Source organism: Patiria miniata, unplaced genomic scaffold (assembly GCF_015706575.1).
Source record: "Patiria miniata isolate m_02_andy unplaced genomic scaffold, ASM1570657v1 HiC_scaffold_20, whole genome shotgun sequence".
Classification (NCBI taxonomy): Eukaryota; Metazoa; Echinodermata; class Asteroidea; order Valvatida; family Asterinidae; genus Patiria; species Patiria miniata.
In genome coordinates, this window is record NW_024037059.1 from 21,375,448 (window position 1) to 21,390,460 (window position 15,013).

The 15,013-nt window shown below is 42.7% G+C and overlaps 1 protein-coding gene across 1 annotated transcript in view; it reads right to left on the reverse strand.

The window, feature by feature from the left end:
• The window catches only part of LOC119728189 (SCO-spondin-like), a 35,904-nt gene that overhangs the window by 8,794 nt on the left and 12,097 nt on the right, over positions 1–15,013 (reverse strand). The window contains exons 9-14 of the mRNA XM_038200314.1: positions 13,114–13,284; positions 11,985–12,161; positions 10,875–11,045; positions 8,440–8,640; positions 5,290–5,463; positions 994–1,164 (exon numbers count right to left, since the gene is read on the reverse strand). Coding sequence (XP_038056242.1) covers positions 994–1,164; positions 5,290–5,463; positions 8,440–8,640; positions 10,875–11,045; positions 11,985–12,161; positions 13,114–13,284 — 1,065 coding nt within the window. The remainder of the gene's footprint in view (positions 1–993; positions 1,165–5,289; positions 5,464–8,439; positions 8,641–10,874; positions 11,046–11,984; positions 12,162–13,113; positions 13,285–15,013) is intronic.

Here is a 15,013-nt window from a genome sequence, read left to right on the forward strand (position 1 = left end):
ATCTCCATGCAAATGAGATGTCCCGAAACATTCGCCAGAGTTGCAATGTAATCCATTTTCACAAATTCACGGTGCAACTTGTTGGCCCTATCTCACAAATTTACATTTGCAGCTTCGTTTTTGCGCTTTATACTTAAAACAGCTAATCAAAAATTGAATACTGTGGAAAAGCAAAATAGGTGTAAGCAACTTTCTATTTTGTTTTGTTTTAATTAACATGAAAAGATGGAAAGATGCCCTGGTCACTATATCAAGAGGGTAAAACTCAAGTTAAGCAACACAGCAAAACTTGAGATGCAACTTCTGTAAAGTGGAAGACAGCGCAGAAGCACAACTGTTTAACATTTCTTAACTGACAAGTGATGCTCCTCACTGCTGGGCGAGTAACCTGAGTTCTCAAGTACTCGCGAGTAGTGTTTGCTACTCGTCCTGACGAGTACTCGTCCTGGCGCAAGTAGGAGAAGGTACACTTGAGTAGCAATTTTGTTTTACAAGTGCTGACTTGGAAAAAAGTAACCACTTTGCGGTTTCTGCGCCAAACTTGTCTTTTGCCCTAATACATCCCCCGCAAGAAAGGAATCACTGCCTCCATCTGTTTCCTTGGGATTCCACTAGCACTCTCAATAAATAAATGTTCAAGTAAACTGAGCCAAAGTTTTGCATGGTAAAGACATCTCAGTGCTGAAGAACGTGGGGTGTTTGCCATGCTGTTTATTAGTAGTAACTTCCTTCTCAGTAAAGTTTATGCCATAGTTTCTGTATTTATGGGAATTTAGTAAACTACTCGCGAGTACTCGAGTACTCTCAAGTAATTTCTCTGCGAGTACTCGGGTAGAAATTCCACAACTCGCCCAGGCCTACTCCTCACACAGACCTTACACCTTTTTTGGCTTTTTTTTTGTTTTAAGGGGTAAAATAAAAACCTCCTGTTTGCTATAATTTTTTTTTTATAAATTCTGAGATGCTCTTCAAACTTTGCCTGACACTACTTACCAGAACATCTATGAGTGTTGCAGATCGTCACCTCCTGCATGCTCCCCTCGCATCTATCCCCACCGTATAGAGGTGACGGGTCGTTGCACAGACGGATGCGGGACGTCGTGCCATTCTCACAAAGTTTGGAGCAAGGGGCCCAGTCCAGCCAACGCCCCCAGTTACCATGAACTGAAGGAAGCAAAAACATCTTTAGTCTAGACACAATCTTACTAATCAGCATTTGGGACATGATTCTCATTCAGCCGATTGTTGCTACGTGATGTCACTCACTCAACTGACAATTCAAGTCAAGTCAAGTAATCTTTGTTATATCCCTCAGGGGTAATTTAAAATGCTCGCGTACACATTCTTGCTGAAAATAGCAAACGTGCGGGCATTTGCGCTGTGTCAATGCGCTTGCACCCATTCACGGATTCGCCAAAATAACAAACCAACTACCAACGAAAATTTCCAAAAATGTGTCAATTGACACATCTTTGGGAATGATCGACCTTCTTTTTATTGTTTTCTTCAAAATGACAGCATGCTAGAAAGAATCATTTCACAGGGAGTTTAGTGCCATTATTACTATCTTTAAACCAAGTAAGCTTTACAACAATAATTTGGTCCGTTAATTCTTGGATAGCTGAACATGATATACTCTACCTTTAAGCTTCTGCTTTATGCCAAGGCAACTCCTGCCCTTTGTTTGAAAGTAAATTCATGAATTATTTTTATATTTGATTTGATTTATTTTCGTCATGTGATATATCAAGTGTTGTCTCCTGTGGTTGCCACTCTCAACCGATGTCATTTTGTCATAGTGAACAGCTAAAGGTATTTCTAACTCTATCTTGACTGTAATCTCTTGACCTCAAGTTGTCTTAGTTCTTTCACTTGCGATTATCAACAGAACCCAGATCCTACTGAAAGAACTGTCACAGACCATCACAAATCTATCCGAGTCCCTTCCCATAGCATATGTACAGGCTGGTCACCAACTACCAGAACCCAGGGTGACCTTGAATACTGCTACAACTTGCGTAGCAGCCATCTTAGAGGGCAATACCTTTGTTTGGCTGGAATAAGCATGAGTGAAACATTTGTGCCTTCATTGTTACTGAGCTAAATCCATCATTGACAGGCACTCACCAGTGCTGGCCCACCACATCTATCAATGTCAGTCAAGGCAAGGTACTCTCAGTTAACAAAACTACCACAGCCTGTCAATTGTACCAATATGAGGCCAGTTTGACAGGCACTCACCAGCGCTGACCCACCACATCTATCAATGTCAGTCAAGGCAAGGTACCCTCAGTTAACATACCTACCACAGCCTGTCAATTGTACCAATATGAGGCCAGTTTGACAGGCACTCACCAGCGCTGACCCACCACATCTATCAATGTCAGTCAAGGCATGGTACCCTCAGTTAACATACCTACCACAGCCTGTCAATTGTACCAATATGAGGCCAGTTTGACAGGCACTCACCAGCGCTGACCCACCACATCTATCAATGTCAGTCAAGGCATGGTACCCTCAGTTAACATACCTACCCCAGCCTGTCAATTGTACCAATATGAGGCCAGTTTGACAGGCACTCACCAGTGCTGACCCACCACATCTATCAATGTCAGTCAAGGCATGGTACCCTCAGTTAACATACCTACCACAGCCTGTCAATTGTACCAATATGAGGCCAGTTTGACAGGCACTCACCAGCGCTGACCCACCACATCTATCAATGTCAGTCAAGGCATGGTACCCTCAGTTAACATACCTACCCCAGCCTGTCAATTGTACCAATATGAGGCCAGTTTGACAGGCACTCACCAGTGCTGGCCCACCACATCTATCAATGTCAGTCAAGGCAAGGTACTCTCAGTTAACAAAACTACCACAGCCTGTCAATTGTACCAATATGAGGCCAGTTTGACAGGCACTCACCAGCGCTGACCCACCACATCTATCAATGTCAGTCAAGGCAAGGTACCCTCAGTTAACATACCTACCACAGCCTGTCAATTGTACCAATATGAGGCCAGTTTGACAGGCACTCACCAGCGCTGACCCACCACATCTATCAATGTCAGTCAAGGCATGGTACCCTCAGTTAACATACCTACCACAGCCTGTCAATTGTACCAATATGAGGCCAGTTTGACAGGCACTCACCAGCGCTGACCCACCACATCTATCAATGTCAGTCAAGGCATGGTACCCTCAGTTAACATACCTACCCCAGCCTGTCAATTGTACCAATATGAGGCCAGTTTGACAGGCACTCACCAGTGCTGACCCACCACATCTATCAATGTCAGTCAAGGCATGGTACCCTCAGTTAACATACCTACCACAGCCTGTCAATTGTACCAATATGAGGCCAGTTTGACAGGCACTCACCAGCGCTGACCCACCACATCTATCAATGTCAGTCAAGGCATGGTACCCTCAGTTAACATACCTACCCCAGCCTGTCAATTGTACCAATATGAGGCCAGTTTGACAGGCACTCACCAGCGCTGACCCACCACATCTATCAATGTCAGTCAAGGCATGGTACCCTCAGTTAACATACCTACCACAGCCTGTCAATTGTACCAATATGAGGCCAGTTTGACAGGCACTCACCAGCGCTGACCCACCACATCTATCAATGTCAGTCAAGGCATGGTACCCTCAGTTAACATACCTACCCCAGCCTGTCAATTGTACCAATATGAGGCCAGTTTGACAGGCACTCACCAGCGCTGACCCACCACATCTATCAATGTCAGTCAAGGCATGGTACCCTCAGTTAACATACCTACCACAGCCTGTCAATTGTACCAATATGAGGCCAGTTTGACAGGCACTCACCAGTGCTGACCCACCACATCTATCAATGTCAGTCAAGGCATGGTACCCTCAGTTAACATACCTACCACAGCCTGTCAATTGTACCAATATGAGCCCAGTTTGACAGGCACTCACCAGCACTGACCCACCACATCTATCAATGTCAGTCAAGGCATGGTCCCCTCAGTTAACATACCTACCACAGCCTGTCAATTGTACCAATATGAGGCCAGTTTGACAGGCACTCACCAGCACTGACCCACCACATCTATCAATGTCAGTCAAGGCATGGTACCCTCAGTTAACATACCTACCACAGCCTGTCAATTGTACCAATATGAGGCCAGTTTGGCAGGCACTCACCAGCGCTGACCCACCACATCTATCAATGTCAGTCAAGGCATGGTACCCTCAGTTAACATACCTACCACAGCCTGTCAATTGTACCAATATGAGGCCAGTTTGACAGGCACTCACCAGCGCTGACCCACCACATCTATCAATGTCAGTCAAGGCATGGTACCCTCAGTTAACATACCTACCACAGCCTGTCAATTGTACCAATATGAGGCCAGTTTGACAGGCACTCACCAGCACTGACCCACCACATCTATCAATGTCAGTCAAGGCATGGTCCCCTCAGTTAACATACCTACCACAGCCTGTCAATTGTACCAATATGAGGCCAGTTTGACAGGCACTCACCAGCACTGACCCACCACATCTATCAATGTCAGTCAAGGCATGGTACCCTCAGTTAACATACCTACCACAGCCTGTCAATTGTACCAATATCAGGCCAGTTTGACAGGCACTCACCAGTGCTGACCCACCACATCTATCAATGTCAGTCAAGGCATGGTACCCTCAGTTAACATACCTACCACAGCCTGTCAATTGTACCAATATCAGGCCAGTTTGACAGGCACTCACCAGCGCTGACCCACCACATCTATCAATGTCAGTCAAGGCATGGTACCCTCAGTTAACATACCTACCACAGCCTGTCAATTGTACCAATATGAGGCCAGTTTGACAGGCACTCACCAGCGCTGACCCACCACATCTATCAATGTCAGTCAAGGCATGGTACCCTCAGTTAACATACCTACCACAGCCTGTCAATTGTACCAATATGAGGCCAGTTTGACAGGCACTCACCAGCGCTGACCCACCACATCTATCAATGTCAGTCAAGGCATGGTACCCTCAGTTAACATACCTACCACAGCCTGTCAATTGTACCAATATGAGGCCAGTTTGACAGGCACTCACCAGCACTGACCCACCACATCTATCAATGTCAGTCAAGGCATGGTACCCTCAGTTAACATACCTACCACAGCCTGTCAATTGTACCAATATGACGCCAATTTACAGAACTGTTAAAACCTGTCACCTGACAGATTTTGATGGACATCTCTCTCCATGTTGTGAATAGTTGTGAATACTAAAGTTCCCAGCTCTACTTACTTGGACACTGAACATCACCGTTACAGATCTGGTGACTCTCATTGCTTCCCGAGCAATCCAGACCGCCGTGCTTAGGGACGGGGTTGGTGCAGTTGCGACGGCGGTAGATGGTTGCCCCTCCGCAGGATACCGGGCAAATCGGCCACTCTGTCCACTCGGTGAAACCTCCGTCAACTGATGGTTATGGAAATATATAAAAAATTGTTTTAACAAGAGTAGGTAAACATAGTCAAACTTTGAAAAGGCAAGTTAATGAGTTAGTTAAGAAGAGCAAGGGAATACCAGCATACATATAATGCATTAACAGATAACTTTTCAGAAGTATTGTCGGTTAGGGCTGAGTCAATTCGAATAATTGAATATTCGAATATTCGACCTTCCAATCGATCGAATATTCGAATATTCGGTTATTTGGCCATTCCAAATTCCCTCAAAAGCAAAAATATGCCATACATGTACATGTAGTCAACGTACGTGCGCACGTCAGCATGCCATGCATGATTTCTTCACAGATAAGTCAGGTATTTGACAACAATCAGTTGTTCTTCAGTCGTCAGTAATTTAAAGATTAACAATAACCAGAGAAGCTAGAGTGAAGGATTCCTTGTTTGCATGGGGGACGTATTAAGCCGTGAACCCCAAACACGGCGGGTGGCGTCAGCTATTGTGACTCTCCGACCCTTAACTCGCAAACAGGAACCGAGCATATCTATTACTGGAAGCTTCTTGAAGTCTACAAAACGGTGTACTTCCTAGTCACAGTATTGAGGATAAAAAAAAATCACTTTTATAATAATAACTCGCACTTTTGTCACCAAGAATTGAGGAAATGATTTTATATCATTTTAAATAAACTTATTCTCAACAACCAAAAACTCCAAGAAAAAAACCTATGATATTTAATGTCTTTATGGTCTTTGAATTGTAAATGCATATTTAAGTTTATGCAAATAATGGGCGTGGGCGCGGCATACACACGCCCCAGCTTGACACGTGCAAAGCAGTATTTCCTTGTTTGCCCACAGGGGATATATTATAAGCTGTGTACCCAAAACACGAAGGGTGACATTTCAGCAAAAAAAAAAAAAAAAATCGCCAGCCGAGCTCCAGCGGGCGCATTGTTGGCGGGCTAATTAGGGCACAGGTGCGCTGACCCGGTTCTTTTGTCTGGCTAAGTGCGTGCTCTGGAGATAACTTTCTAACAAATAGGCCACTAAAAGGTTTGGATATTCCAACTTGCAACATTTTGATACATTTTGTCTAGCTGTGGTTTTCTATGCTGGGAATCAGGAGTACGGTGCGGTGAGTTGACCGCAAAGTCTGTCTGGCGAAATAAATGAGAGCTCTTTTGAGTTTGAAATCCTCTCTGTTGTCTGCCCTTTTTCTTGCGTTTTGCTCGACTTGGAGGACATAAGCCAGAGGTTTCCGCTATTATTACTGAAAGTATAATTGCTGAACTAGTTTTTGAAGTGTTTATGTATGTTTTATTTGTGCAAATATTGGGTGCAATTAGCAGACTAACCCAGCGAACAAAGCTGACGGACAGCGAACGAAAATGTGTTCGATAAAAGGGTGCTCTGATCAGTTGAGAGAACTAGATTATTTTGTACATGTACATGTATATAATTACGGAGGCATTGAGGCGAACATCTAACAGCCATAATAAATTTACCCCTAAAAGTAAACAAGAAATTCTTTTAGAAAAATCCCAGAGTCCGTAACGTAAATGAACCAAGGTTTTCAAAACGTTTTAATGTAATGTTGGGGTTCATGACAAGTTTTCTACAACACCGCCACGTGCTGTGGGCAGCATACTGCGTGCAAGGCGATTCCCTATAACCACGTGCATTCGACACGATTGAACAGGCGATGGAAAACTTTGGGGGGAATTGGCTTCGCTGTATCAGTGTAATGTACCGCTTCTTGTGCGACCCTGTGCGAGCAGTACGTCCTCAAAATAAGTACATGAAAACGAAAAATACAAAGGCCCACACAGAAAAAAGAAATCAAGTTCTTTGCATGAGATTGCAGAGGTCTTCTACATCAATGTTGGCATGCCATTTTCGCGATGTCAATAGCCGATCTAGTAAGCCCCTCCCACTGCGCACGTGGGCAAATTAACACGTGCTCCTCTCCAATGCCACGCTGCATTTTCCTATGCTGCACACATGTACATGTAACACCAACGCGCGGGGAAACTTGCCAGGATCGCATCGGGGAAAACAGCGGCGGTTTTCTTTTGAAAGTAGGGATTGTAAGTAGGACAACAACAAACAAAAATACGGACAACGGAAACGTTACTACTCATGCTAGAAGTTTGATATGAAAAGGTGTCAGGAAGTGTTTTGTGAAGACATGAAAGACAAAATGTCTTGTTTATCTTGTCGGAAGCATCAGCGATTGGTTTTGCAGTCCGGCGTTAAAAAAATGGGTTGGCTTTACTGCAAGCACTCCCAAAGCAGAAGTAATATATGTATGGCATTATTGCTTGGCATATATACAAGCTACTTTTATGGGTTTTTTTGGCAGCAACTTGAAACTTAACTTTGAGAATACACTTTTGTTGTTAAAAAAAAAGTTTTTTCCACCTTTTTATTTCATTGCATATCACCACCGAATATTCTTATTCGAAAATAAATATTCGAATATTCGATTATCGATCGAATAACCGAATATTCGAATATTCGGCACAGCCCTATTGTCGGTGCTATTCAACAAATTCTTTTCTTTTTTTTTCCTGACAAATTTCCAATTGGTATATTTTGATTTTATAAAAATTAAACATTTTTTAGTCTTTTGTGGGCATCTGCAACTCACTGGAAAAACCCTTTATTTTTGGCTGCTTTTTCGCACAAACAGATATCAGCCCTGAAAGTAAACTGGTTCCTGATAAAGGGGCCACAACCAGTCTAGTTTTTAAGAACTGAACTACAGCCAGGGCGAATATACTTCAAAATTTGTTACGTAATCATCCAAAATTAAACATAGGCTGATACTTATGATCAATGTTTCATTCAAAATTAAAAATAATTTTTTTTGGCATTGCTAGTAAAACAGCACTTTAGAAAATATACATGTTTCGGAGCAAACTCTTAAAAGCACAGCTGGTAAATCTCCAATATTTAACCGACACTGCAAATGTTTCCTTACTTGGGCACATCTGGAAGTTGCATCCCTTCACTTCCATTTCCATCTGCTCGCCAATGTCCTCCTCGGTCCAGTTGCCATGGCAATAGGCTCCACCATGAGCGGGGGCCGGGTCAGCACAGGTGCGTTGCCTGGACTGCATACCGCCCTCACAGGACACGCTGCACTCGCTCCAGGACGACCACTGCGTCCAACTGCCGTTTACTGCCAAATAAGGTTGTCAAAACAAATATCCATTTGCTATCGAAATAACTTCATATAGTTTTGTGCGATAAGCTGTTTTCAATTTTCCATACGCCTTAAAGGGAAGATACAACATTTGCAAACATTACAAAACGAAATGATCGAATTATCACTAAATACCTTGCTGGATTGTTAGGAAATGACAGTCTAAAGCATCCTGTAAATCATGGCTCCTGGTGTGCTGACATTTTCAAGAAAAATTTTATTTTTCCAACGCTGGTCGGCCGACCAGCATTGGAGAAAACTTGCCTTTTTTTCAAAACTGCTCCTAATTGTTCATAATTAGTTATTCCGTGTTTTCTTTGCAATTGATTACACAACTGTGAAGGGGTACAAGCCTACTAGACTGACTCTCTGATCTTACAATTCCCCAAAGTCTATAAATTCCTGGTTTCATCTTAAGTGGGGTCTGGGAACCCCATGGTTTTCTTGGTTTTCCAACATCTACGAGTCCAAAACATGAAACAAGTCATTTTAACAATATTTGCTAACACATACTAATCCTCCAAATCCATTTATTTCTGAAAATTGCAGCAAAAGCAAATGTTGTACATTCCCTTTAAAATGACACATGCACCTATGGAAGCAGCTGGTCGAGTGTGGCTAAGTGGTTAGGGTTCGTGACTCATGATCATAGGGTCAGGGGTTCGAATCAGCTGCTGGTCATATGTTGCGTCCTTGGGCAAGCCACTTCATCCCCCACTTGCCTCTCTCCACCCAGGAGTACAAATGGGTACCGGTGTAGCGTGAATTTACGTTTCTATGAAATTCGGACTCATTGGTAATACCGCACATGCGTAAGTATGGTTATTAGGAAAGTGACCGGTCACGTGAGAGGGATTAACCAATAATAGGGAAAAGGGGTCCGATTTTCATAGGAGACGGATTTTCATGTGCCGGCATTAGCTAGGGAATAGCCTGCAATGGGCTGGCATCCCATCCAGGGAGAATGGAAATATTCTGAGTCTTTTGAAACCGGAAATAAACACCGGCCTGATGGGCAACATTTGGCTCGTGACGGACTTTACTTTTTTATTTTACTATGGAAGTAGCTGAAGCCAAATCCCATAGGCGCGTGTGCTACTGCTACCCATTTACAGCGTAAAACTGATAAATGTGACTGAATTGTGAATTAGAGAAAAAAAAGAACCATTGTCATTAACAAAGCCATTTTTGCTACAATAAATGCATGGAATCTAACAGTAACACTGGTTGAAACAAAACACGCAAACATTTAATTGCACCACAATATTTGGAAATGATTCTCAGAAAAATATGGAGATTTCTTTATTTTTCAAATGTCTGCAAAGATGTATGTCACAAGGGACAATTTGGAATTTTGAAGGAAAAATAATACCACCATAAACAACTGGGAGAATTTATACGCCAGTTACAAATTTGTGCAAGTACTTGCAGATTTACGCACCACGTAACTTTTATGAAATGGTCATAACTTTGCTTTACAATTTTTTCAAGCAACAGAATGTTATCTAGTTCAGATCGCACTTTTGCAAGGCACGTACGTTTCCTGAAAATGGACGGCAAAACATAACAAGGCAAATCAATCCGAGTAAAGCTGGTCTCAACGCACAAACTTCTATTCACTTGCTTTTGAGTGTTACCTCCCAAGTGAAAGTTGGAACAAAATCACTCAGGTGGGTTTCGAACCCACGACCTCCTGCTTTCTATGTCATACCACTCAACCACCAAGCTTGCGGGATCAGTCAGCTGGTTGGAATCTGATGTAACAGCGGGTACTGCAATGAAACTACTCCAACTGATCCACCTCCAACTGATGGTATTAGACATCGATCTGCACTAGAAAGCAGGAGGTCATGGGTTCGAGTCCCAGCCAAGTGATTTTTTCCAACTTTCACTTGGGAGGTTACACACTGAGTATACAGTGTTTATACATCGGTGAAGGGCAAAACCTAATATTGATTTACATCACCGGACGCAAATTTGATCTGATGAACACATGATTCTGAAGGGCTGGAACGTCTTTTCCTGCATGTGGTCCACACAATTGGCCGGATTTATCCCATTCAGTGGCGTAACAGGGTAATCCTATACAATAGCACTCCCCAGCTCCCAAGTGATGGTCAGTGAGTCAGTCAGTCATTGAGATAGGTACAAAGAGGGCACTTAGGCAGGCCCTGTGGGCCAGCAAAAGCCAGGGATCATCTCTAGCCTACCTGGGCAAGGGTTATCACTGCAGAGGTAGGTTTCCTGCGCATCGCCTGGGCAGGCATCCCCTCCATGATGTGGCACAGGGTTGGTACATTCCCTGTCTCGTAGCAGCTCAAAGCCACCACATGTGACTGGGCACTCTGGCCAGTCCGACCAGGCGGACCAACCACCGTGAACTGTGAAGAGGGATTCCAAGATGGTAAGTTTAAATTTTGATAATTACTATCATTACGTACACAAATATAACATGGTTTGAGGGTGCATAGTCAATATACGCTCCCAAAGGTATAGGAAGTTGACAAACTAGTTCCCTCTGCTGCCAATACCTCGGGAAGCTAATATCGATTATTATTTATATTAGGCTTCCAGTGATAAAAATAAATCAGCGCAATGTATGCTTCCGTAAAAACTGCAATATTAGGCCCAAAAAATTTTTTTTCGGTCTCTGGTCAGACCAAAGTTCCGGAATTGACGTGGCCACGCGGCTTTTTTTTTGGGGGGGGGGCTTTTTTTTTTTTTTTTCAAGCTTGGATTGTACAGACAAGGTAGGTACTATTTTGCTTTTTTGGTGTCCTCATGTACATTGGTGTCCTCCATAATTTGCCTTGGTGCTTTCGATCATTTGCCTTGGTGCACTAGGCAGGCCCTGTTGGTGCTCTTTGGTAAAAAAAAATTGAGGAGGTGCAGAAATAGAGGGCGCTGTTGGAGCTACCACGGAACATTTTGGAGAAAAAAAAAGATCGACGCGCATGATTAAAATCGACGCGCGCGCTGACCAGAGACCGACTTATTTTTTTTTTGGCCTTATGTCAGTAAAAATACCTGGATGACTGCAATATTGTTTTTGATATTGTCCTCATCCAATGTCCAAATTTCTTGTCTAAAACTACTGGTTTCTTTTTTTTTTTGGCTTTTTTTTTAACACAGGGCATATCTAGACCTTAACAGCTAGAAACATTATTGATTAATAGAGACTGCTGATGGCTTTGTTTGGACGCCCTTTTCAAACACAGTCTATTGTTACTGCCTGTTCCAAAAGACTTATATGAATACTTAATGAGAAATGAACAGAAAAAAAACTCAAGCATTACAATCCAATGGTTTTGGGAACCTACTTGGGCAAGGAAACATATTGCAGTCGTTCCATTCTTGACTGGGGTCGGTCACAGGACACGGAGTCCCTCCCCATATAGTGGCCGGGTTGGTGCACGTACGGATCCGGGAGGTATTCCCCCCTCCACAGCTAGTGGAACAGACTGCCCAAGTCGACCAGGTCGTCCAAGCACCATCAACTGCAGGAAAATAACAATCCAAAAATGTTAATTTGCGTTTCTCATGCTCATCAACAAATTCTCTTCTTTTTGTTTCTTAACTCCATACTGTCTTTTCCTAAGTACTGGACCAAGTCCACCATAATCCATCAATCACACTGCTTCCAATACATGCTCTGTTTTAGGCTTCCAGGCCCAAGTCCATCATACTCCATCAATATTTAGTCAAACCAGGCCTGCAGGACCATATCCCCCAAAATCCACCAAAGTGGGGGATGGATTTTGATGGAGTTGGGGGGGGGGGGTTAGGGTTAATAAATTTGTATGTTTAATTCCAACTATAAAACACATTTTGGGTTTTTGTGGGCGTCATTGTTTGGGGGGGGGGGGCACAAACAGATCTGCCTTAAAAGACCTTGTCCATACTGATTGTGGGGCTTGAACATCTATCCCACAAGAACAGAATTATTTTCAGGCCTCATCAAAATTTGTAAAGTGATAATTCAAAAACTACATATGGGTCAAACTTTTTGGTCGATGGTTCATTCAAAAGTGAAGAACGTTTGTATTGCTAGAAGATAGCAATTTAGAAAAGGAACATCTACTGTTCAGGATGAAAATCGAAAATAGCACGGGGAATTTTCATACAAGTTTGAACAAAATGTATCATTTCTGAAATAATAATATTGATATGGAATTCTTATGCACATATATCAGTCATGCGCTCTACAAACTTTATGTTTTTCCTTATAGGAATTTTAACATAACTTGGCGGTCTATATTTCTGTTGCTGTACTAAGTATCCTCCAAATGTTGCATACCATTAGAAAGCTCTTATTCTACAAAATTCAAAATACAAATATATAAATTCTTTAAAATTCAACTTTTTGCACAATATGTGATATGACAGGTCAAAAATGGTGCAGACAAGGAAAATTTTCGAACTCCTGACTTAATAGCCAATGATATTTACCGGGGCATCCATTGGTGCTGCACGCTCTCTCCTCATTGGGCGATCCCGCGCAGTCGTCGCCGTTAAACAACGGCGGGGGATTAGTGCAGATGCGATAGCGGGTCTCAATGTCGCCCCCACAGGTGATTGGGCATAGAGTCCATGTGGACCAGGGGGCCCAGCCTCCGTGTACTGAATGGAGAGTAATGATGAATGGATGAATGGATGAAAAGAGATTAATAAAATGCTGGATAAACAAAATTCTGTTACGATATAAAAAGCCACATTCACAAGCACCCCCTCATCACTCGGTTGCAAAGAGAGAGTTAGAACGCATTGCCATAGGGCTGTCCCAAGTATACCGAATATTCGATCATCAACGGAATATTCTGATACCTTTTTGCCGGTTGGAATATTCGAAAACAAAAAGACTACCCACACGACTGTGATGTTATTTTATCGTAAAGTTCGGTGCTTTATAGTCAGGTGCCATTACAGTGGAACGCCGCTATACCGAACAAGGCTATACCGAACATTCAGCTATACCGGCCGAACATCATCCTTGACTCCCAATTTTTGTGTACAAAACGTACCGAACATTGCTGTTGAAAAATGTCAACTTCCCCAAGGAATAGAAGGAAAAACCACCCAAGTAAGCTCCAAAAAACTGTGTAATTACCTGATTCAATAGTCACACGTGTTCAAAGTCATCTTTCAGTAACTATACCAGGGACTACAAGGTTAAGTTTTGCTTACACTTACAGAATATTGTAAAGATGATTGGACAAGTTCAGGGAATCAGCGCGCGGTTTGCAAATGCCACTTGACTATAAACAATGGTCAAATGAGGGCGCCACTAATGTGTGAAATACCACAAGCTGGTGAGTATCGGCTTCAAATCGCTATACCAAACGATCACTATTACAAACAATTTCTGTGGATCCCGCGATGTTTGTTATAGCGGTGTTCCACTGTATAGTCAGGTGTTCATTGTACCCATCCTTTTAGCAGGTTTAAAACCCTTGACTATTATATAATACTTGCTGCGCAACACTCCAGTGGCCCATATTTGCAATAGGCAAACTTTAACTGGCACACTCTGCATGCAACTTTTGACCGGCGTGGCACGTAGTTGCAGGTGGCAGTTTCAAATATCCAAATATTCGGTCAAACAGAGTTTCAAGCATTTGAATGCTAAATAATTATTCAAAAATGAACAGCCCTACGTTGTCACAGTAGCCTGGCACTCACACAAAGTTTAAGTTTACTCGGTTTGTTAAAAATTAACGGTGCATACTTTGCGCCATCATAAGCGCATGAACCAGTGCGCATCTAGAGCCAATGTTTCCCTCAAAAGCGCCCTCTACGTTTATGCACGGAGTCTATAACCTTCAAAAGTCTATAATGTGTAGGAACACCAGTAGGTAACGTTATGAGTTTTCACTGTATTGTATGACTGATTCTTTAATACCGAGAGACGATGACTTTCAAACTACGTGGGTAAGTTCAGGCAAATGCGTACACAATTGTCCAAGCCAGATCTCAGGGAGGTTTTGGGTCGGTTGGGTCTCTGGTCAGTTTTTGCTTGTTTTTTACTGGGTTAAGTCAGGGGAGTTCAGATCGGTTTCGGTTCGGATTCGGTTAAATTGATAACGTTTCGGATCGGTTTGGCCTGGTCAACCCACCTCGATGCACATTAGTTCTGACCCTTTTGGTTATTCTCGCATCTTTCTTTTCAATTCTATACAGAAGAGAATTTGATTCAGTCCTTCCTTGCTTAAGGCAAAACCTTATGTTCTGAATATGCATTCTCATGATACTTTCTGCAGAGTCTATACAGACCATATCACAGGTTTGAAAGTTGCATTTTATGAGAACCTCGCAATAATGTAAGAGTCAAGAAATAAAACCCCTAAAGGTT